A 26,433-nucleotide genomic window follows, 5' to 3' on the forward strand; every position below is an offset into this window, starting at 1 on the left:
GTTCCTTGCTACCTGTTGCGTGGCGTACCACCTAATTCATATGTTATTCTGGGATTATTGCTTCTCGTGTGCAGTACCTTTGTTGTTAATAAATATTGTTATAATTAACATCATAACAATTATACATTGTTATTTATTATTGATTAAGCAATAAATATTCCTTAATTGTTAATAAATATTGAAATTAATAAAGGTCCAATTAACCCTGAGGGACTCCACTAAACTTTAGTCCATGAAAGGCAATGCCCATTAATAATCACTATCTGCCTTGTGCCATTTATCCATAGCAGTAACTTGCCTCTAATACCGCAGTGCTTCAATTTGTATATCAGTCTTTCATGTAGGACAGTATCAAATGGTTTGTTGAAATCTGAGTATATGATGCGACAATTATATTTTGCATCCAGTTCCTTTGTTACTATGTCAGAGTAGCCAATAAGATTGGTCTGACAAGATGTCTTAATTAATCTGTGCTATGATTATCATACAAATGCATTCCATTCCTGTGAAGATGATCATGCATTAATTCCTTGATCACTGATTCCATTATTTTCCTGGAACAGAAGTGAAGCTTACAGGTCTATAATTACATAATTCTCCTTTTCATCCCCTTTTAAGAATCAGGGAGTCATTTACAATCCATAGCAACCACCCCTGAATCCAAGAATACTCTTATAATTGTGTCTCAATGTTCACTTATCTCTTTTCGTGCTTCTTTAAACATAACTGGATGGGTTCTATCAACCCCTGGTGCCTTCCAACTAATTAGTAAGGCCATCATCACTACTTCATCCATCAGGATGATGTAGGATCTGCCAAAAGTATGATGGTTGGCAAACCTGTGATTGTTTTAAAATTTTTATTTAATAATAAATAAAATGATAATTTCCTTTTGAAAATCAGTTTTTTTTTTTCACTTCTCCAAGTGAAGAAATTTCTCTGAATATTTTCTATAAAACATAGCCCAGCAGTTACTCTTAGAAAATTTCACACAATTTTATAAATACATTGCTTTGTTTAGTTCTCTCTCTTAAATTATTACCTCCCCCCTTATTAACCCATGCAGCAATGAGTTTTCAGAACTACTAGTGACTGGTTCCATGATGCATTTTTTTCATGGAATTTTGATGTTTTGTAAATATGAAAACTTTGTACATAAAAATATATTAGTTTGCTTTTATATTGACTTGATCATCATGAGAATGAAATTATCAATTATTATCAAAAATCAAATCAAAATATTTTAAAGCACTTTAAAATATTGTTAAAAATCTGTAAAAAAACCTCATCATTCATTTTTTTGATGAAATTATGCCATTTTCACCTATCACTTCATCTACTTATTTATCTCTTAATTAGTTTCATCAACTTCTAGAATATCAATTTTTTTTGATTTCTGATCTGTCTGTTTTTAACTGGATAACATACATATTTTCTCCATTCGTGACACTTACACAGGAGCGTTTTCTTTTTACGCAGATGTTTTCTGTAAGAAATCTCTTTCTGTTGTTAATGAGTAGAAATAAATTCACTTGAAACAAAAATGCTATGACAATATATCGTGATAAAAAAATTACCTGAATCTGTTCAATTTTGTTATTTTAGAGTTCAACATCTTCACTACTTATCATCATAGTTTAGAATCGCTGAAGTAAATCAGAATAACACTATTCATAAATTTGTCAAAACATTCAGGAAACATTTGTACCTCATGGCATCTGCTGAGTGATGGGGGGATTGTCATATAAGAAACTGTTTTAACTGTATGGTCTGTACTTGTTATGCAATAAAAACTTTTTCATTTTCAAAATTTTCTACTCCTGTTTAATCATTAGCTATTGACCTTGGTGGCACTGAGACATTTAGAATTTTCAGCTTGGCAACTGAGGTAGGGCCCCTCAATAAATCATCTCTATAAGTTGTATATATTCTCTGGTGAATTTCCTATTTTAGAGGGATAAAAAAAAACTTAAGTTACCAGGAATAAAAATAGCACCCTCACCCAAGAATAACTAACTTGGTCATGAAGTTGAAAAATATCCACAAAAGTTCCTAACCTCCTAACTGGAAGTATTCAACTTTAGTCAAAAGATAGAAATGAAATCCAGGCCCCCCCCTCTCTCTCTCTCTCTCTCTCTCGGGCGCCTCCGTAGCCAGGTGGGAAGGAGCAGCAGTGCGTAGCACACGCTTCTTGATTAGACCGGGGTTCGAGCCCGTCACCACCAAATACGGAGCATGCGGAAAGGTCAGGGAATGACCACCGCACCGGAGCAATATGGCCTTAGTTGCTAATGCTCCTAAAAACCAAATAACAACAAATAACATCTCTCTCTCTCTCTCTCTCTCTCTCTCTCTCTCTCTCTCTCTCTCTCTCTCTCTCTCTCTCTCTCTCTCTCTCTCTCTGTGTGTGTGTGTGTGTGTGTGTGTGTGTGTGTGTGTGTGTGTGTGTGTGTGTGTGTGTGTGTGTGTGTGTGTGTGTGTGTGTGTGTGTGTGTGTGTGTGTGACTTAATGCTATCCTCAAGGACATTAACATTGTTATCAGATCTTATGACAAACTGTACATTCATAGAATCAATGACTCTTTAATACAGTGCAGAAGATAGATAAGTAAAAGTATAAGTAAAGAGATTAATAGATAAGTGAAAGTGTTAAGTAAAGAGATTAATAGATAAGAAAAAGCAAGATTTAAGTGTAAAACCTTTATTTTTTTAATATTTACAAATTCATTACACATAAGCTAATTTTTCTTATTTTACAACAGGGTGGAGATGGGATTCCAGGACCTCCAGGTCCAGAAGGCAAGCAAGGGCAGAAAGGTGAAGATGGTCCGCCTGGTACTCCTGGCACTATTGGAAAAGATGGAGAGCATGTAATATATTTTACTTATTTATTCATTTATTTATTCCTGTATTCCTAAATACAGTCCACTGCCCAGGCTTATAATGGAAACATTTTTTATAAAATGCAAGTTTCAAATATCATGTGGCATCGCTTCCATTTAGCTGTTTCTTTTCAACTGTTTTTCCAAGTTGCATTAAATGGTTCTACTGATAAGCCAAGCAGTAGTGTTGAAACACTTGCCCATACAATGATATCCTTTTAAATAAATAGCAGATAGATTAATTATAGTATTGATGCAAACATGATGTAAAAAAAAAATATATATATATATACCAAACCTTCTCTAAATTTATTTGGTGGAAGTTTATTTCGGAATTCAGTTACTCTTTGGTTGAATACAATTTTCTGTTTTCCTAATCTGCAACCATCCTTTTTTAATTTAAATTTATACTCATTTATAGTTGCCTGAAAAAGAGTAAAGATGCTGTCAGCATTTAGTTTACTTAACTTTTTTAAAGCCTCATACACTTCACTTAGTGTGTCTAATTTCTAGAAACCATTTTTAGCATTAGTAGAGGCATATGATGCAAGAAAGAAGCTTATACAGAATCAGCTAAAAATAAAAAAAATAAGAAGAAATTTTCCACTTAACCAATCCATTTGCTCCAAAATTTGTCCAGTTTGTTTCAGTAATCAACCACATGCTGACTGAAGGCAAATTTCTGCACATGTATTCTACAACTGTCTTTCCTCAGTTTGAATTCATGACCCCTCAGGTGAGTAATCTGAGCAAGAGGAAGAATCTCATCAGCATTGCTCAAACCATTCAAAGCTTTCTACAACTCAATCATTTAACCTCTCAGGTGCCTAGTCTCCACATTCCACAATTTGCAGAACTTAAGCCTTTTTTGGCAAGAGCAACAATTTATTCCCCTCACCAATCCCATTGCCCTTCCCTGTACTCGTTCCGACAACTCTACATATTCCTAAAATGAGGTTTCCAGACGTGTATGCAGTACTCATCATGTCACCCGACCATTGCCTCTACAAAGGGATAATCATGTCCTTATCCCTGCTAGCAATATTCCTGTATATCATTGACAAGACCCCATGAACTGCTCTGGCAGCCTGTCTGCACTGCTCAGAAAACTTCTTAATTCACTACACAATTATCCTCAGGTCTTTTTCATTCTCCACTACCCTGAGTCTAGTACTGCACTATTGGTATGTTACTCTGGGGGTTACTGCTACCCATATGCAGTACTTTGCATATGTCAGTGTTAAAATTCAGTTGCTCACCTCTCAGCCCATCTACCCAACTTTTCTAAATCCTGCTACAGTACATGCTGTCATTACTTTTGTTAACAACCATGCCAGCCTTTGTATCGTCTGCAAACTTGGACATTAAGCCTGATATATCTTCATCAATATCATTGATAAATATAGAAAACAACAATGGTCCCAACACCGAAGCCCGGAGGACTGCATTAATAATATTAGTCCACGAACAGCAGTGTCCATTGATTTCCACGCTCTATCTTCTCCCACTCAACTACCCCTTTATCCATAGCAGCAACTTGCTCTTAATGCACAAAGGTAAAGTGAAAGATTTTTGCTTTCATAAGGGTGACTACAGAGGTCTCAGACAGTTTTTAAATTGTGTGCAGTGGGACCAACTGATGATGTTACCAATAGCAGTCTAAATGGGAAGTAATCAGAGAAGCTACTAGGCTTTTCATACCAACAAGAAATACTGTTCAAGGCCTAAATGGATGCCAGATTAAATATGGAGACATGTGGCACAGAAGAAAAGTGCTTGGGATGCATATAAATTATCAGGTCATACAGAAGCCACCCCAACCACCCCAATACAGATTGGGGTGGTTGAGGGGGAGAAGACAGAGAGTGGTAATCAATGGACACTGCTCATCGTGGACTAATGTTATTAGTGGAGTCCCTCAGGGCTCAGTGTTGGGTCCATTATTGTTTTCTGTATTTATAAATGATATTGATGATGGTATATCAAGCTTAATGTCCAAGTTTGAAGACGATACAAAGGTTGGCAGGGTTGTCAAGGACACTACTGACACTATGCTGCTGCAACAGGATCTGGAAAGGTTGAGCAGATGGGCTGAGAGGTGGCAAATGAAGTTTAACATTGACAAATGTAAAGTACTACACATGGGAAACAGCAACCCCAGAGCAACGTATCAACTCTGTGGTACTACACTGACAGTGGTAGAGAATGAAAGGGACTTGGGGGTGGTTGTGCAGGCAGATATGAAGTTCTCTGAGCAGTGCAGACGGGCTGCAAGAGTAGCTCATGGAGTATTGTCAATGATATACAGGAATTTTTCCAGCAGGGATAAGGAGGTGATTATTCCATTGTATAAGGCAATGGTCAGGCCACACCTAGAGTACTGTATACAGGTCTGGAGGCTTCATTTCAAGAAGGATGTAGAGCTGCTGGAACGAGTACAGAGAAGGGCAACAAGATTAGTGAATGGAACAAAGGGGTGCTCTTACGAAGAAAGGCTTAAGTTTTGCAAATTACAGTGTCTGGAGACTAGGCACCAGCGAGGTGATCTGATAGAGGTGTATAAAGCCTTGAATGGTTTAAGCATGCTCAATGCCGATGGGATTCTTCCTCTAGCTCAGAAAAATCACCTGAGAGGGCATAAATTCAAATTGAGGAAAGATAGATGTAGGATAGACGTGCGGAAATTTGCCTTTAGCCAGCGGGTGGTTGGTTGGTGGAACAGACTTCCATCCCTTGTGGTGGAGGTTGATAGCCTAAATAAGTTTAAGGCTCAGCTGGACAGGTATTTTGAACGAACAGAGGGGTGAAGTGGAAGTGGGTTTTTTTTTTTTTTGTTTTTTTTTTGGCTGATGCTGCATAAGCTTGCTTTCTTGCATCAAATGCCTCTGCTAAAGCCTATGGTATATATAAATTAGTCTGTTATCAAGGTACAAAGGAGGTCAGGCAAGAAAAGGCAGATTATGAGAAGTCTCTGCAGAGATATACTGTGCTTATATTAACCATAGAAGGAAGGGATTGAATCACATTGGGCCCTTGATGTCTATTGGTTAATTGGTGATGACCCTGCTCAGGTTGCAAACAAATTGAATAGGTATTTTGCATCTATATTCACACACAAGGAATTCTTTAGGAAAGGAAAGTGTATCAAACTAACAAGGAACTAAATGACTTTGTGATAAATAAAAGAAAAGTGGAGGAGAACTTTGACATTAGCATTAGTAGAACATGTAGAGCAATAGTAGAGCATTAAAAGAACATAATGCAAGAAAGCAAGCTTATACAGCATCAGCCAAAAGAAAAAAAAAAAAAAAAAAACCTTCCCATCTCACTGATCAATTCATTCCAAATGTTTGTCCAGTTCTACCTTGAATCCATTCAAACAATCAACCTCAACAACAACAGACGTAAGCTTGTTCCAGCAATCAACCACCCGCTGAATAAAGGCAAATTTCTGCACATCTATTCTACAGCTATCTTTCCTCAGTTTGAACCAATGCCCTCTCAGGTTAGTAATCTGAGCAACAGGAAGAATTCCCTCAGCATTAAGCCTGCTCAATCCATTAAAGGCCTTATACACTTCAGTCAGATCACCTAGCAGGTGCCTAGTCTCCAGAAGCTGCAATTTGCAGAACTTAAGCCTTTCTTCATAAGAGCACCCCTATGTTCCCTTCGCCAGTCTTGTTGCCCTTCTCTGTACTCGTTCTAGCAACTCTACATCCTTCCTGAAATGATGCTTCTAGACTTATTATTATTATTATTAGCCATATAGTACAAGGAAGCCTAAGGCTTATGCTGCACCAGCCAAAAAAAAAAAAAAAAAAAAGTTACCCTGAGAGAGAGAGAGAGAGAGAGAGAGAGAGAAAGAGAGAGAGAGAGAGAGAGAGAGAGAGAAATAGAAGAGAATCACCAAGAAAGAGAAGAATGATGATATCCAGCTAAGGACCCTGGGTATGCCAAGCCCATACTCACCAGATGTGAGCCCCTGGGGTTCTTGTACGCAGTACTCAAGGTGTGGCCTTACCATTGCCTTATACAAGGGGATACTCACTTCCTTATCCCTGCCTGCAAAATTCCTGTATATCATTGACAAGATCCCCCCCCCAATGACCTACTCTGGCAGCCTGTCTGCACTGCTCAGAAATCTTCAAATCTGACTGCACGATTATCGCAAGGTCTCTTTTATTCTCCACAACCCTGAGTGTAACACCACACAGTTAGTACATTTCTCTGAGGTTACTGCTACCAATATGCAGTACTTTGCATTTGTCAATGTCAAATTCAGTTGCCACTTCTCAGCCCATCTACCCAACTTTTCCAGATCCTGTTGCAGCAGCATATTGTCATTACTGTTATTAACAATCCTGCCAACCTTTGTATTATCTGCAAACTTTGACATTAAGCTTGATATATCTTCATCAGTATCATTGATAAATATACAAAACAACAATGGGCCCAACACCGAACTCTGAGGGACACCACTAATAACTGTCCATGTAGAGCAGTACCCATTGACCACCACTCTCTGTCTTCTCCCACTCAACCATCCTTTTATCCATTGTAGCAACTTGTCCTTAATGCCATACTGCTCCAATTTGTACAGTAGTATTCCAGGTGCAACAGTATCAGATGTTTTCCCGAAATCCAAGTATATGATATCAAAATTATTTTTTGCATCCAGTTCCTTTGCAACCACATCATAGTATCCAATCAGATTGGTCAGACAAAACTTCCCCTTGACAAACCCATGCTGTGTTTGAATTATTACTGCAGTCTTGTCTAAATGATCCTGCAATGTTTTTTAAACAGAGACTCCATTACTTTCCCTGGAACAGAAGTCAAACTAATAGGTCTGTAATTATTTGTCACCCCTTTGATCTCCCTTTGTGAATTAGAGATACATTTGCACATCTCCAGTCCATGGGGCTTTCCCCGAGTCCAAGGATGCTCTCATAATTATGGCTAAGGTTTGCTTACTTCCTTTGCTGCCTCCTTTAATATAACTGGATCCTCCCCACCATCCACCCCAGGTGCATTCCTTATGTTTAACTTCAGCAATTTCTCCACTTTGCTCTCAGTCATTACAAAATCATTTAACTCCTTGTTAGAGTTTGATAAACATCTGGCCCTCTCCTCCTTGTATAACTCCTCGTGTGAATGTAGATGCAAAATACTCATTTAGTTCGGCAGCTATGTGAGAATGATTATCTACAGTCAAACCAACTAAAAAAATTGAATGGCAAATGCCTAAAAAACGGTACTCACCTTGTATAAATCTGCAATAAATTTATTGGTAAATGGTGGCTGAATTTAGTTTGGAAGAAGCATTAAAAAGAACTAAGGCAGAGAATGGGGTAAAAATATTTTTAAACAGATTTTAAAATGAGCGCAAGGAAGTAGAAGTGCAGATCTCCAATCCTTGGTTGTCATAAAAAGGTTGAAGGACGCGAATGAAAGAATGAAATAAAAGAGAAGACCGGTGGTGCCAATAGTCGTTGCGAGAGACTTTCGTTAAATGAACCGTCATCAGTTGGCAAATGGAAGAGAAGTGAGCGCGTGTTGTATTTAAAGTTGGTCTATACTCTCGTGATGCTCTTTTTGACACGTGGGAACTTTAGCTGCGAGAGGTTCCAAGCCGGTGAGAGGTTGAAGGGAGGTTTTGCGTTAATAATATTGAGATCGGAATGGTGTCGGTACCATTCGATGGTGAGGGCTTCATATTGAAGAATTCTGTAGCTCGATCTAAGTTTAATAATAGTGATGGCAGAGTCAACAAGGGGGGTGTGGTTGTGGTTTTGAGCATGGGTTGTTAACTCAGTGCAGATTGACTTGTCCTGAAACTGTAGAAGTGGTAGTATGCGCAGGTGTTGGAAGTTGTGGAGAAACCGAATTTGGTGGTAGTGCTGCCGATGTAACAGGTGTCGCAGTTTGGTTGGCATTTTATGAGATATATTATATTATTGAGATCATTGATGGGATACTTGTATGTTTCTTTATAAGAATTAAATAGGGAACCTAGTTTATTATAAGTAGAGAAAGTGAGGGAGATGTCGGTATCTTTGAATGTACGTCGTAATTGTGCTGCGAGTTCACTATGGTAAGGGAGAACTATGAGAGTATTTGTCTTGTTACTGTGTCTGATGGGGTTATTAATGTTGTTTTTAACGGTGGATATTGTGTGTTGGATGAGTTGAGGGGGATAGCTCCTGGCTATGAATTTATCAGTAAGGTATTGAAGTTCATTGTGTAGATCGTTTTGTGAAGAGCTGAATTTGATAGCATTGTAAATTTGGTTGTATAGGACGGCTTTTTTGGTACTAAGGGGATGATGTGAAGTGAAATGTAGATATTTACCAGTGTGCGTGTTTTTTCTGAAAATCTTGGTATTTAAATTTGTGTCTGTTGTATAAATAGTGAGATTAAGAAAATTAATTTGGTTGTCCGTTCCGATTTCGAGGGTAAGCTTTAGCCTGTCATGTATTGTATTGAATTTTAAAAAAAAATTGTCTATGGTTGTTCTGTTGCCTATTATTAAGACATCATCGGTGTAGCGGATGTATAATTTAATTTCAGAAGGGAAAGGTTGTAAAATTTGGTTTTCAATAGTGGCGAGATAAATTTCAGAAAGGGGAGCAGAAATGCCTAAACCCATTGGTAAACCGAATGTTTGTCGATAAATTTTATTATTAAATCTAAAATATCTAGCGTCTAGTAAAAGAGTAGTAAGTTCAAGGATGTGGTCAACTGAAAGAGAGGTACGTTTCGTTAAAGTGTCATCAGCTGTTAGAAGTACGCGTAATGCTTGTAGGGTGAAAGGAATATGCACGTTAGTGTATAGGGATATGACGTCAAAAGAAGCTAATATGTCTTCGTCGGATATGGTGGTGTTGCTGATTTTTTGGAACGCTTGGTTTGTATTATTAATTTTGAATGTAGAGAATTGAGTGAGTGGGGATATAATTTTAACAAGGAAGGTGGATAAATTAGCAAAAGCTGATCTACTAAAAGAAACAATAGGTCTTAGTGGGTGGCCAGGTTTGTGTAGCTTGGTTATTCCAAACATGTGGGGCAGAATGTTGTTGCGAATACCTATCTGTTGTAAAGTAAAGAGGTTGATTTCTTTGTTCTGTCTGAGTTTTCTGAGAATTTGATAGGTGGAACAGGACCAGGGTATGTCTGCCAGGGGCAAAGGTTGATGACGTTGTAGAGCGAATATCATCTTTTAAGGGCACAAAAGGTGATATAGTTGTACACGTTGGCACTAATAATATTAAGAGTAGGAGACCGGCAGAATTACTTAACAAGTACAGGTCACTGTTGAACAAAAGCCGTGAATTATGGTTGAATTTGAAAGTGTCTGCAATTCTGCCCAGACACGATAGGAGGGAGTATATGATGAGAGCCTTGTCGATCAATTCGGCCCTGGAAAGATTGTGCAAGGCTCAAGGGGTAGAATTTTTTTCAGCCTGGACTGTACTTGTTAACAGGAGAGATTGCTTCTACAGGGATGGGATACACTTAAATACAAAGGGTGCAAGAATATTTGCTGATGCTATCGAGGCAGTGTTAGGTGGTCGGAAAACTGCTAGCTTGGGGGGAGACAAAGACCAATAGATTGACAGTAGCCACTGGCAGAGGTGAAAGAGATTCTTGCACTGCTTCTATTAGAATGAGCAGAAGCCTGAAAAACAAGATGCATGGTATTTCAGAGACTGCTGGGAGCCATTGCGGTACAAGTAAACACATGGGTTGTGTTAGGGTAGCTAAGAATAGAAACAGGTGCAGGTATACTTGCGTGTACACCAATGCTAGGAGTTTAGTAAATAAATTTGATGAATTTGAGGTATTGCTCAAAACATCAAAGGCAGATATTGTTGGGATATCAGAGACGTGGTGTCACACAGATATAAGGGATGCAGAACTGCAATTTGGGGAGTACAACGTCTACAGAAAGGATAGACAGGATAGGAAGGGGGGAGGGGTTATGCTATTAGTTAAGAAACACATAAAAACCAAGGAAGTGAAGCCAGTCGACAGCACTGGACAGTGCAGTGTTGAGTCAGTTTGGTGTGACATAAGCATTGGGAGATCAAAATTGAGAGTAGGAGTGTGCTATAGGCCTAATGACTCTGATGAGTATAATAAGGAACTGTACAGGGAAATAGAGTGGGCCAGTAAATCAGAGAGTCTTATAATGGGAGATTTTAATTTCCCAGATATTGACTGGAATTTGGGGGCTGGTTACTCACACACTAGCAGGGCTTTTGTGGATTTATTGGATGATTGTTTTCTACATCAGCATGTTCGGGAGGCAACTAGAGGGAGTAATACTCTTGATTTGATTATCAGTAGTGATTCTTCATGCATTAAGAATCTGCAGATAAATGAACCACTAGGTGGCAGTGATCACAGTGTGCTGAAGTGGGATTTACTGAAAGAGGTAACTACCATTAGGGGTAAAGGGAAGCAATAACCCTAATGGTAACTACCATTAGGGTTATTGCTTCCGTAAAGGCGACTACGATGGACTGAGACAGTATTTAAATTCTATACAGTGGGACCAACTGATGATGTTACCAACAGCAAATTCAAAATGGGAAGCATTCAAAGAACTTATCTTGGAAGCTACTAGGCTTTACATACCAACTAAGAAATATTGTTCAAGGTTTAGGCCAAAATGGATGTCAGATGAACTAATGAGGCATATGGCAGAGAAGAAAAATGCATGGGATACTTACAAATTAACACATGACACAGAAGCCTATGATAGATACAAGTTGATATGCAACCAAGTTACAAAGGAGGTTAGGCAGGCGAAGGCAGATTACGAGAAATCCTTGGCAAGGGATGCAAAGAAAAACAGCAAAGAATTCTTTATTTGTGTAAACTCTTAGAAGGAAGGGGATGAATCAGATTGGTCCACTTGATATTGATGGGTCAACTGTTGATGATCCTGCTCAGGTAGCTAACAAACTAAATGAATATTTTGCATCGACATTCACACATGAGGAGTTATTCAGCAAGGGGAATGCCAGAGGTGTATTCAACTCTAGCAGTAAGCTACAGAATCTTGAAATAACTGGGAGTAAAGTGGAGGAGAAACTGTTGAAGATAAACACAAGAAAGGCACCCAGGGTGGATGGGATCTATCCAGTTATACTAAAGGAGGCAGCAAAGGAAGTAAGCAAACCCTTAGACTCAGGGGAGGTACCTTGGACTCAGGGGAGGTACCCATAGACTGGAAATGTGCAAATGTGACCCCAATTCACAAAGGAGGATCAAAGGCTGACACAAGTAATTATAGACCTGTGAGCTTAACTTCTGTTCCAGGAAAATTAATGGAGGCACTGGTTAAAGAAGCACTGCAGGATCATTTAGACAAGACTTCAGTTATAGCTCAGGCACAGCATGGTTTTGTTAAGGGGAAGTCTTGCCTGACCAACTTGATTGGATACTATGATGCAGTCACAAAAGAACTGGATGCAGGGAATAACTTTGATATTATATACTTGGATCTTAGAAAGGCTTTTGATACTGTTGCACATGGAAGACTGCTACACAAATTGGAGCAGTGTGACATTGGAGGCAAATTGCTGCTATGGATAAAGGGGTGGTTGAGGGGGAGAAGACAGAGAGTGGTAATCAATGGACACTGCTCATCGTGGACTAATGTTATTAGTGGAGTCCCTCAGGGCTCAGTGTTGGGTCCATTATTGTTTTCTGTATTTATAAATGATATTGATGATGGTATATCAAGCTTAATGTCCAAGTTTGCAGATGATACAAAGGTTGGTATGTTTGTCAAGGACACTACTGACACTATGCTGCTGCAACAGGATCTGGAAAGGTTGAGCAGATGGGCTGAGAGGTGGCAAATGAAGTTTAACATTGACAAATGTAAAGTACTACACATGGGAAACAGCAACCCCAGAGCAACGTGTCACCTCTGTGGTACTACACTGACAGTGGTAGAGAATGAAAGGGACTTGGGGGTGATTGTGCAGGCAGATATGAAGTTCTCTGAGCAGTGCAGACGGGCTGCAAGAGTAGCTCATGGAGTATTGTCAATGATATACAGGAATTTTTCCAGCAGGGATAAGGAGGTGATTATTCCATTGTATAAGGCAATGGTCAGGCCACACCTAGAGTACTGTATACAGGTCTGGAGGCCTCATTTCAAGAAGGATGTAGAGCTGCTGGAACGAGTACAGAGAAGGGCAACAAGATTAGTGAATGGAACAAAGGGGTGCTCTTACGAAGAAAGGCTTAAGTTTTGCAAATTACAGTGTCTGGTGACTAGGCACCAGCGAGGTGATCTGATAGAGGTGTATAAAGCCTTGAATGGTTTAAGCATGCTCAATGCTGATGGGATTCTTCCTCTAGCTCAGAAAAATCACCTGAGAGGGCATAAATTCAAATTGAGGAAAGACAGATGTAGGATAGAAGTGCGGAAATTTGCCTTTAGCCAGCGGGTGGTTGGTTGGTGGAACAGACTGCCATCCCTTGTGGTGGAGGTTGATAGCCTAAATAAGTTTAAGGCTCAGCTGGACAGGTATTTTGAACGAACAGAGGGGTGAAGTGGAAGTGGGTTTTTTTTTGGCTGATGCTGCATAAGCTTGCTTTCTTGCATCAAATGCCTCTACTAATGCTAATGCTAATGCTAATGCTAACACCATCATGCTCTTACACGTGGTGAAATGAGTGAAATTGTACCTATTGAAGAAAGTCCAAACTCATAAACATACTTTTACTTGTTTATGAGTTTAGAAGCTCCATTTATGCCATCATGATCCACGATGATTGTAATTCCCATGCCAAAAGCAGACACTCGACGAGTCAAATATAATGCTGAATACAAGAAATCGTGGAAGAATCTAGAGGACAACGAATATACTAGCATCGATCACTTCTTTAAAGAAAATCGCATTCATTCGGAATTAATTGTGTCAAGTTTATTTTTAAGTTTTGTAATGTTGTGGTTGCTGTCATTTGTATATGTATCTTGGTCGGCTAAAATTAATTCCATTTTTTCTGTGTAAGTGTCCTTGTCCAGGATAACGATTGTTTCTCCTTTGTCAGCTTTTTGGATGATGATATCTGGGGTTTTGCTTAGTCTTTGTAAATCCGAGAGTTGTTGTTTTTTTATGTTAGGGAGAGATGTGAGTTTAGAATTTATTATCCTGTTAGACTGGTGTATAAGTCGCCACTTATCAGGATGTTTGTCGAGTTTAGACTGGAGTTCGATTATACAATCTTTTATTGGATAGTGTTGTTCTTTAATGGCAAAATTAAAGCCAAATTCTAGGCCGGAGAGTTCAGAAGGGGTGAAGGATTTTGAAGAGAGGTTAACGGTGGAAATTTTTGGGGGGGTTTTGGATGTGAGTGTGTTCCATTTTTTGGTGTGTTTTTGTGTTATGAGTTGGATGGTGGCATTGATATGTACATTGTTGTGGTTAGTATATTTGATCCAGGCGTGTGATGGCATATTTCTTTTGAGAAAGAATCATAATTGGTGAATGCAGTTTAAAAGTTGGTGTTTTTTGTTAAATCTTTTCTTAAGTTCTTCGCGTATGATCGCGATGGACGTGCGGTGTATGATATCGCGTCCTTCAACCTTTTTATGACAACCAAGGATTGGAGATCTGGACTTCTACTTCCTTGCGCTCATTTTAAAATCTGTTTAAAAATATTTTTACCCCATTCTCTGCCTTAGTTCTTTTTAATGCTTCTTCCAAACTAAATTCAGCCACCATTTACCAATAAATTTATTGCAGATTTATACAAGGTGAGTACCGTTTTTTAGGCATTTGCCATTCAATTTTTTTAGTCAGTTTTGTCACGGTATTATAAGACTACTATAATTTTCACTATCTACAGTCAAACCATTAATATGAAGTTGACCAATCTGATTCATCCCCTTCCTTTTAGAGTTTATATAAGCAAAGAAGTATTTGCTATTTTTCTTTGCATTCTTTGTCAAAGATTTTTCATAATCTGCCTTCGCTTTCCTAACCTCCTTTGTGACTTGATTACAGACTAACTTTTAGCTGCTATAGGCTTCTGTGTTGACTGACAATTTATGTGCATCCCATGCATTTTTCTTCTCTGCCAAGAGTCATTAGTTCATCTGACATCCATTTGGGCCTGAACCTAGAGCAGGTATTTCTTATTTGGAACAAAAAGCCTAGTAACCTCAGATTACTTCCTTGAATGCTTCCCATTTAGATTTTGCTGTTGGTAACATCATCACTGAGTTCTACTGTATAGAACCTAAAAAATCTCTGAGACCACTGGAGTCGCCATTATGAAAGCAAAAGCCCTTTCCTTTACCCCTGATGCTAGTTACATCTTTAAGTAAATCCCACATCAGTACACTGTGATCACAACTACCTACTGATTTCCTTATCTGTAAATTCTTAATGCATGAATAATCACTGCTGATAATCAGATCAAGAGTGTTACTCCCTCTTGTTGCCTATCTAACATGCTGCTGTAGAAACATTCATCCAATAAATTCACAAAAGCCTTGCTAGTGTGCAAGTGACTAGCCCACAAGTTCCAGTCTGTATCTGGGAAGTTAAAATCCCCCATTATAAGACACTCTGATTTAATGGCCCACTCTGTTTCTCTCTATAATTGTTCGTTGTATTCATCAGAGTCATTAGGACTATACAAACTGCTGCCCTCATTTTTGCTTTCCCAGTGCTTATGTCACACCAAATTCACTCCACATTGCACTGTCCATCTATGTCAACTGAATGCAGTTCCTTAGATTTTATGTTTCTTAACTAACAGCATAACACCTCCTCCCTTCCTATCCTGTCTATTCTTTCTGTGCACATTGTACTCCCCAAATTCCAATTCTCCATCCCTTATATCTGAGTGGCACCAAGTCTCTGATATCCCAACAATATCCACCTTGGATGTCTTAACCAGCACTTCAAATTCATCAAATTTGTTTACTATACTCCTAGCATTGGTGTTCATGCAAGTATACATGCACCTGTTCTTACTCTTAGTTATTCTAATACAGCTCATGTATTTACTTGTTTCGTGACCCCCAGTAGTTCCTGAAATCCCCAGAAACTGGCTTTCTGGTTGCTTCCCCTTCCTCGGCAGGAGCAGCAGTGCATAGCACACGCTTCTTGATTAGACCGGGGTTCGAGCCCATGACCACCGCATATCCCCGGAGCAATATGGCATCAGTTGCTAATGCTCCTAAAAATCAAATAACAACAACAGCTTCCCCTTCCAATAGAAGCAGTGCAAGAATCACCTACACCTCTGCCTGCGGCTACCTTTAACCTTTTAGTCTGTGGAAACCCCCAAGTTTTTAGCAGTTTTCCGATCCACCTAATATTGCCTCAAAAGCATCAGCAAATATTCTTGCACCCTTTCTATTTTAGTGTATCCCATCCATGTAGAAGAATTTCTCCTGTTAACAAGCACAGACCATGCTGAAAAAAACTCTACCCCATGAGCCCTGCACAATCTCTCCAGAAGAGCCGAATTGATTGACAAGGCTCTCATCTTACACTCCCTCCTATCATGTCTGGGCATTATTGCAGACACTTTCTAATTTAACCCTAACTCACAACTTTTTTTTTTCAGCATTGACCTGTACTTGCTTAGTAAATCTGCAGATCTCCTACACTTAATGTCATTAGTGCCAGTGTGTATACCTGGTTTTGGTGCATTATAGCCTTAGTTGCTAATGCGCCATTAAAACCCAACAACCAACCAACCAACCAGCCAGTGTGTACAACGATATCACCTTTGTTCCCTTAAAAGATAATATCTGCTCTACAACATCATCAACTTTTGCTCCTGGCAGACATACCCTGGGCCTAATCCGCCTATCCTTTTTGCACAATATATTTCACGTTTCCCTGACAATTGAGTCACTAACAATAACTAGCTCCTGTGGGACCAGTGCATTCTACCCTGAAGGTTGCCGCTGTGTTGCCTGGTGCATAAGAGTGTGCTCTGACATTGAGTTGGGCAGCTGAGAACTTCATGGGCCCTCCATTTTAATTCCTTCGAGGGCATCCACCCACCTCCTCAAGCTCTCATAGACTCCCATCAGAACGCTGAGTTGGCACCTAATTTCTTCACATGTTGAGGATGGACTTAAAAAAGGCACCTGGGGCAGATGGAGTCTATCCAGTTTAAAAAGGGAGGCAGCAAAGGAGGTATGCAAACCTTAGCCTTAATATTGAGAGCATCTTGGGATTCAGGGAGTTTCCCTATGGACTGGATATGTGTAAATATATCCCTAATTCATTGAGGATGATCAATAGGCAACATAAGTAATTACAGAGCTGTTAGCTTAATGTTTGTTCCAGAGAAAATAATAAAATTACTATGTAAAAAATTAATGCAGGACCATTTGGACGGGCTTGAAATTATACTCCAATCAGTGCATGGATTTTTCAGTCTTGTCTAACCAATCTGATAGGTTACTCTGATGCTATGACCAAGGAACTGGATGCAAAAAAATAATTTTGACATCATATACTTGGATTTCAGGAAGGCTTTTAATACTGTTGCACAAATTTCAGGAAGGCTTTTGATACTGTTGCACATAAATGACTGCTGTACAAACTAGAGCAGTGTAGCATTAAGGGCAAGTTACTGCTAAGGATAAAGGGGTGGTTGAGTGGAAGAAGACAGAGAGTGGTAATCAGTGGGCACTGCTGTTTGTGAAGCAGTGTTATTAGTCGTGTTCCCTAGGGTTCAGTGCTGATTCCATTATTGTTTTTAGTATTTATCAATGATACTGATGAAGGTATATCAGACTTAATGTCTATGTTTACAGATGATACAAAGGTTGGCAGGGTGGTTAACGACAGTCATCAGGGTGAGGTACAGCGACTGGATCTAGAAAAATTCTATCAATGGGCTGTGTAAATGCAGTTGAAGTTTATCATTGACAAATGCAAGGTACTGCACATGGGTAGCAGTTACCCCAGAGTAACTTATGAGCACTTGTCATGATGAACCGAAGACAAAAAACACTGACAAGAAAAAAATTGAGTATACTAAGTTATGCAAAGCCATTAGAAAGAGACTCAGAGAGGACATAAGAAAATTTAACACAAGAAAAGTAGAACAAGGATTAAGGGAAAACAAAGGATTTAAATCAGCAGCCATGAGCAGTAATACAGAAAGACAAATGATACTGAAACTGAAGAATAGCAATGGTGTACTTATAGCAGAGAAGGCATAATTCAAATAGCAGAAGACTACTATAAAGTGTTATTCAAGGAGCGAGGGAATGATGCCAGCAGTGGAGAAGATGGATCAAAAATTAGTAACACATACAACATACCTGATATCCTTCCTGATGAGGTAGAACATGCGTTGAAGAAAATGAAGAATCAGAAAGCCCCGGGGAAAGATGAAGTTACTGTAGAGTTGTTAAAATTGGGAGGAAGAGACATGACACAAAAACTGGCAAGGCTCTTCACAAAATGCATTAGAAAAGGTGTGACACCTAAGGAGTGGAATAATGCAATCATAGTTTTGCTGCATAAGAAAGGAGATAAATCAGAAATGGGAAATTATAGACCAATTAGCTTGTTTTCCACATCTACAAGTTGTTCACCAGGGTCATTACTAACAGATTAGAAAGAATACTTGATGAGAATCAACCAAAAGAGCAAGCTGGCTTTAGGACAGGATTTTCAACTATGGATCACCTTCACATGATGTCACAGCTAATGGAGAAAGCAAATGAATATAAAACACCATTATGCCTGGCATTTGTGGATTATGAAAAGGCATTTGACTCCATACAGCATAAGGCAATGTTTCATGAACTGGAAAGACAAGGCATAGATACCCCATATATTATGATTTTGAAGAAAATATATGAGAATGATACGTCCCTTATTAGACTTAAGTACTTAAGACTGCTGCCCTTGAGGAAGCTTTCAGAAGATTAGACTGGTTGCAGAAAGGAGTCAATGTGAATGGAGAGTACCTAAACCATTTACGATTTGCAGATGACATTGTGGTCGTAAGCCATGATCCCAAAGAATTAGAGGAAAATCTTAATCAGTTATGCAGAGTTAGTAAGGATTTTGGACTAAAGATGAATATGGCTAAAACAAAAGTAATGATGAATAAGTATGCCACATAAAGGGGTATAATGATTGAAGGAGCTGTAATTGAAAAGGTGGAGTCATATACTTATCTGGGACAAGTCATTAGCTGTAATAATGATAAACAGCTGGAAGTCAAGAGAAGAATAAATTTTGGATGGATAGCATTCAGGAAATATAGTCACATACTGAGGAGCAATATCCCAATTTGTCTGAAACGTAAAATAATGAACCAATGTATACTCCCCATTATGACTTATGGAAGTGAAACTTGGGCACTCACCAAAATAATGGAAGAGAAGCTGAGAACTATGGAGCGAAGAATGGAACAAATTATATTGGGAATCAGACTGTTAGATAAAAAGAGAAAAGGACATTCTTATCAAAACTAAAGAACTAAAATGGTCTTGGTCAGGACACATAGCTAGAAGAAATGATGACAGATGGACTAAGAAAATAACAGATTGGTACCCAAGAGGAGCTAGAAGAAAACCTTGAAAACAACAACGGAGATTGACAGATGAAATTCAGGAGTATGTGTATAGTAAATTGATTTGCACAAAACAGAAGGAACTGGCAAGTTGCTGGAGAGGCCTTCATCTTGCAGTGGATTGAAAATTGCTGATGATGATGAACTTGTGAACTGTGTAGTACAACACAGAGGGTATTGAAGAATGTAAAAGACCTGGTGATAATTGTGCAGTCAGACATGAAATTCCCTGAGCAGTGCAGACATGCTGCCAGGACAGCTCATGGCATTTTGTCCATGATATGTAGAATCTTAGCTAGTGGTAATAAGGAGGGGATTATCCCTTTGTATACAGGTCTGGATTCCTCACTTTAGGAAGGATGTAGAACTGCTGGAACAGGCACAGACAAGGACAACCAGATTAGTGTGAAGGGAACAAAAGGGTGCTCTTAGCTAGAAAGCTTTGGTTCTGCATATTAGAGTGTCTCGAGACTAGGCACCTGCTGGGAGATCTGATTGAGGTATTTAAAGCCTTGAATGGATTGATTAATCTCAATGTTAATGGTTATCTTCCACTTGCTGTAACTACACACATGAGTGGCATAAATTCAATTTGAGGAAGGATGATTTGCAGGATAGATTTGCAGAAGTTTGATTTGAGCCAGCTCATGGTCAATTATTGGAACACACTTCCATCTGTTGTTGTTGTGGAAATGGGTGATTTGAATAAATTCAGAGGAGAACTAGACATTATTGGAGGGGATAGATTGGCGATTTGGGAAGTTCCCTCCTTCTAGTTAATGCTTTATCAGTTTGCTTTCTTGCATCATTTGTTGCTACTAATACTAACACTTAGTGTTTGGAAGGTTTAGACCTTTTTGCAGATAAGTTTGTTATATTAGATTGACTATTCATGATGTATTCTTTAGTCAGAAAAGGTGGTGGGGTGATATGCTATATAAGGTAATATTAGTAAATTAATAAGAGGAGTTTACCTCAATATAGTACGTGGAACACTTCCGTATGATACCCTCCAGAAATTAAAACGGAAAAAACGAAAAAATCGACAACTTACCGGTACATTAAAGTAAAATATAAATAATTAAATAATTAAAGTAAAATATAAATAATTAAATAATCAATTTAACACAATTCAAAATCAATTCAAAACAATTAAAATTCAAATTAACGCAATTAAAAGAATCTAACGAAAATATTCAAAACGATTTTCCTTCCTGAAGCTGACAATGCTTTTCGACCGACTGTCGTGATAATAATATTAGTAAATTAATAAGAGGAGTTTACCTCAATATAGTACGTGGAACACTTCCGTATGATACCCTCCAGAAATTAAAACGGAAAAAACGAAAAAATCGACAACTTACCGGTACATTAAAGTAAAATATAAATAATTAAATAATTAAAGTAAAATATAAATAATTAAATAATTAAAGTAAAATATAAATAATTAAATAATCAATTTAACACAATTCAAAATCAATTCAAAACAATTAAAATTCAAATTAACGCAATTAAAAGAATCTAACGAAAATATTCAAAACGATTTTCCTTCCTGAAGCTGACAATGCTTTTCGACCGACTGTCGTGATAATAATATTAGTAAATTAATAAGAGGAGTTTACCTCAATATAGTACGTGGAACACTTCCGTATGATACCCTCCAGAAATTAAAACGGAAAAAACGAAAAAATCGACAACTTACCGGTACATTAAAGTAAAATATAAATAATTAAATAATTAAAGTAAAATATAAATAATTAAATAATTAAAGTAAAATATAAATAATTAAATAATCGATTTAACACAATTCAAAATCAATTCAAAACAATTAAAATTCAAATTAACGCAATTAAAAGAATCTAACGAAAATATTCAAAACGATTTTCCTTCCTGAAGCTGACAATGCTTTTCGCTTTTGCTTTTTTAATTGTTTTGAATTGATTTTGAATTGTGTTAAATTGATTATTTAATTATTTATATTTTACTTTAATTATTTAATTATTTATATTTTACTTTAATGTACCGGTAAGTTGTCGATTTTTTCGTTTTTTCCGTTTTAATTTCTGGAGGGTATCATATGGAAGTGTTCCACGTACTATATTGAGGTAAACTCCTCTTATTAATTTAATAATATTATTATCAACGTAGATCATATTGAGTATTACAGCTCTGATTCATACTATATAAGGTAATGAAAGTTTTGCATGTGGCATACACACAGCAGCAGTATACCTATCTCCTTGACATAACCTGGCTTAGACAATGCCCTCCATATACATACTAATTGGACGTCTGTTCAATCACTATTGGGCAGAATAGAGGCAGCATGTTTATACACTAGCTGATATCCTGATCCCTCTTAGAGATTTACCAATAAGTTCAGTCCATACCTGTCTTGCAGCCAGCCTGTTAACACCGTTTTAGTGATGTACCTCAAAAAGATTGGATCTTTTCTTGATACCAATCATAACCTCAAAAGACGCCAGTAGTACTGCATATTGGAAGAGATAGAGGGTTTTCGGAGCTTTACTCTGAAGAGACTAAACAATGGTTTCACTACTTAAAGCTGTTGAAGATGCACCACTTAAAGATGTTATCACAGGATGAACAAATTTCACTGAAATTTGGTCCACTTGACTCAGTTGTCATGTGAATATCAGTTCCATTAGTGTTTTTGACTACCTCGTAAGAAACCCTAGATTGTAAAACCTGATGGAATGCCTGTGACAGCCTCAAAGACCAAGAATTGGTCAACCAAGCAAAGTGGTGGTATTGCACCAGTTGATGAGAGTTAACTACACCTAGAATTGCCTGATAACACATTTACAATAATGGCATTCCTCTCTGTGGTGTGGATGCCACACCTCAACTTCTGCTATCTGGGTGCAGTATACTATCTGCCATATTTCAGCACTTGATCATGGCAATTATAATCACAGTTACTGACACTTGCAAGCAGAGAATTTAGTTGTCACAGAATGACCAAAGTTCACTGAAATTTGTTTCACCCAACTCATTTGTCACCTGAATATCAGTTCCATTAGTGGTTTTGACTCCCTTGTAAGAAGCCCTGGTTTGTAAACCTGATAGAATGCCTGTAACAGCCTCAAAGAATTGATTAGCCAAGATCGCCCCTTAACAAATCCATACTGATGCTGTAATATAACTGCAGTCATATCTAGATGGTCCTGCATTACTTGATATCAATGGTTTAATTGTTCCAGTGACTGCATTATTTTTTCTGGAACAGGAGTTAAGCTAACGGGTCTGTAATTACTCATGTAAGAGTAATTACAAGCCTGTTAATTATTCCCTTCCCTTGTGACTTTGGGATACATTCACACATCTGAAGTCGCAGGAACGTTTATGAATTCATATATCCTCTCCTAATTATGGTTAATGGTTTGCTTACATCCTATGCTGCCTCCCTTAGTATAATTAGATAGATTCCATCCACCCCAGGTGACATTTTTATGTTTAGCTTCAACAGTTTCCCTTCCACTTCCTTCTCAGTTATCACAAAATCATTTTTCTTGTTTTTGGAATTTAATAAACTTCTTGCATCCCTTCCATAAAGAATTTATCATGTGTGAATGTAGATGCAAAATACCTATTCAGTTGGTCAGCAACCTGAGAAGGATCATGAACAATTTAACCATTGATATCAAAGTAACCAATGTGATTCATCCCCTTCCTTCTAGTGTTTGCATAAGTAAAGAAGTGTTTATGCTTTTCTTTATTTTCTTTCCTTTGCCAAAGACTTCTCACAATATGCATTTTATTAACCTGATTCTAGACTTGTTAAATCTAACAAGCTTCTGTATCACCTGATAATTTACTTGCATACGACACATTTTTCTTCTCTGCCATGAGTCTCATCAGTACATCTCATATCTGTTTGGATGTAAACCTTGAACAAAGTTGATGTACAAATCCCAGTGGCATCAATGATTACTTCCCGCATGCTTCCCAATTTAGAATTTAAAGTTTTTGGAACATCATCAGTTAATTCCCTGTATGGAATTTAAAATCTTCCCGAGACCAATATAGTCATGTTTATGAAAGCAAAAGCTCTTTGCTTTACCCTTAATGGTAGTTACATTTTTAAGTAAATCCCAGAGAATACAATGTGATCAACGCCACCTAGTATATCTTTTATTTGCAGATACTTAATGCATGAAGAATAATTTCTGATAGTCAAATCAAGAATATTGCTTTCTTTGCTTGCCTCTCAAACTTGCTCGTCTAGGAAAACAGTCATCGAATAAATCCACAAAATTATTGCTGGTGTGTCTGTGACCAAATCCACAAAATTATTGCTAGTGTGTCTGTTTTTTTTTTTGATATTGTTCATTAATGAAAAAGCACTTTCACACATGTATGTTGATCCAAACATAGAAAATACTTTGAATGCTTCTCTTTGTGTTAAAGATTTTTTTGCAGTTAGAAGAACCCCAGAATTTTAAAATAGTTTTGTGTTGGAAAAGACATTTCAGAGGTAAAGACGACTGCATATCAACAAGTTCTAACTCAGCAGCTGCCACTTCATTTTGATTGAAAATTCGTTCCAAGTTAACTGATTTCAAAATTTCTGTAATTTATCATTAATTCAAATTTTGGTAGGTACTCTTTCAAGTATTAAATCTTTCTTGGTCACTAAGGTCTTTGATTACATTCATTACAAATGGTGGGCACTCCCCAGCAGTTTCCTCCAGACATTTTTTAAGAGTAGGAAAATGAAGCAAATTTCCTTTTAAAACTTGATTCTGAAACACTTGGAAGTTTTTTTCTCAAATGCAATAATCTCCTCGTATGAAACTACCACAAATTTATCCTTTTCCTGTAGTCTCAGATTTAATTCATTTAAATGGCTGAAGATGTCAACCATGATGAATGAAAGTGTTATCTTGAAATCTTCAGTAAAAAATTAATTAAAAAGGTTTTTTTATTGCTTTCTGTTAGAAAAGCTTTTGCTTCTTCAAACACCACCCAAATTCTGGAGAGCTCCATTCCACGACTGAGCCAACGAACCTCTGTATTGGTAATATCAGAATGCAGTGTTTGAAGATCTTCCAAAAATATTTTTAAAGTCACTTATTTAGGGATTTAGCAATAAAATGGTTGATGACTTTAACAATGACTTCAAGACATCCTATAATTTCTTTTTGATCTTTCATTCGTGAGCATAAGGCCTCAATATGAATAAAACAGTGATAATGCACAAAATTAGGTATCCTTTCATTTTTGGTGCACTATGGCCATAGTTGCCAATGCACCCAATAAATCCCTAAACCAACAACAACAACAATTCTTTCATCTCTATTAAGATAAGCAATAAGGTCTTTGTTTTTACCTATCATGGAAGGCACACCATCCATAACAATTAATACAAGTTTACTCAGTTCAGACTGCAGTCGTTTTTGCGCCAGTAAAATCTAAATGAAATCAACTTAACTCAGATCAGTTTTGTGCACTGTGAGGAATTTCATAACCACATCATATACATTATCCCAGGGACCCACATCTTGTGAGTATGGGCTTGGCACACCCATGGTCCTGAGCTGGATATCATCATTCTTCTCTTGGCATTAGCATTAACATTAGCAGAGGCATATGATGCAAGAAAGCAAGCTTATGCAGCATCACCCCAAAAAAAAAAAAAAAAAAAAATCCACCTCTCCATTCATTCTAAATGCCTGTCCAGCTCAGCCTTAAAAATTATTTAGGCTATCAACTTCCACAACAAAAGATAGAAGTCTGTTCCACCAATCAACCACCCACTGGCTAAAGGCAAATTTCAGCACATCTATTCTGCAACTGACTTTCTTTAATTTGAATCTATGCCCCCCAATCAGGTTCTTAATCTAAGTAAGAGGAAGAATCCCATCAGCATTCAGCTAGCTCAACCAATTCAAGGCCTTATACACCTCAGTCAGATCACCTTGCAAGTGCCTACTCTCCAGGTGCTGAAATTTGCAGAATTTAAGCCTTTCTTGGTAAGAGCACCCCGTTGTTCCCCTCACCAATCTTGTTGCTCTTCTTTGTACTCTTTCTAGCAACTCTACATCTTTCCTAAAATGAGGCCTCTAGACCTATACACAGTACTCAAGGTGTGGCCTGACCATTGCCTTGTACAATGGGATAATCACCTCCCCTGTCCCTGCTAGCAAAATTCCTATATATCATTGACAAGACTCCATGACCTGCCCTGGCAGTGCAAACTTCATATTTGACTGCCCAATTACCTCCACATCTTTTTCACTTTCCACTTCCCTGAGTGTAATACCACACAGTTGGTACGCTTTTCTTGGGTTGTTGTTACCCATATGCAGTACATTGGTCAATGTTAAACTTCAGTTGCCACTTCTCAGCCCAACTTGTCTAAATCCAGTTGGAGTAGCATACTATCTTTACTGTCGTTAACAACCTTGCCAACATTTGCATCATCTGCAAACTTGGTATATCATTAATCCTGATATACCTTCATCAATATCATTGATGAATACACAAAACAAAAATGGGCCCAGCACCGAACCCTGGGGAACTCCATGAATAACATTTGTCCATGAAGAGCAGTGTCCATTGATTACAACTCTCTCTCATCTCCCACTGAACCATCCCTTTATCCATTGTAACAACTTACCCTTAATGCCATACCTCTCCAATTTGGACAGCAATCTTTCATCTGCAACAGTATCAAAAGCTTTCCTGAAATCCAAGTATATGATATTAAAATTATTTTTGACATTTAGTTCCTTTGTGACCACATCAGAGTATCCAGTCAAATCAGTCAGACAGGACCAACCTTTAACAAACCCATGCTGTGTCATAACTATTACTGCAGTCTTGTCTAGAGGATCCTGCAATGCTTCTTTAAATAGTGATGCCATTATTTTCCCCAGTACACAAGTTAAACTAACAGGTCTATAGTTACTTGTGAACCTTTTGAACCCCCTTT

At 37.9% G+C, this 26,433-nt stretch overlaps 1 protein-coding gene across 1 annotated transcript in view; it reads left to right on the forward strand.

Moving 5' to 3' along the window:
- LOC150089465 (uncharacterized) overlaps positions 1–26,433 on the forward strand; it is a 1,372,165-nt gene that overhangs the window by 1,075,445 nt on the left and 270,287 nt on the right. The window contains exon 47 of the mRNA XM_090389992.1: positions 2,763–2,870. Within this exon, the coding sequence (XP_090246118.1) occupies positions 2,763–2,870 (108 nt within the window). The remainder of the gene's footprint in view (positions 1–2,762; positions 2,871–26,433) is intronic.

This window comes from Mastigoproctus giganteus, chromosome 2 (genome assembly GCF_048544385.1).
Source record: "Mastigoproctus giganteus isolate SK-2022 chromosome 2, ASM4854438v1, whole genome shotgun sequence".
NCBI lineage: Eukaryota > Metazoa > Arthropoda > Arachnida > Uropygi > Thelyphonidae > Mastigoproctus > Mastigoproctus giganteus.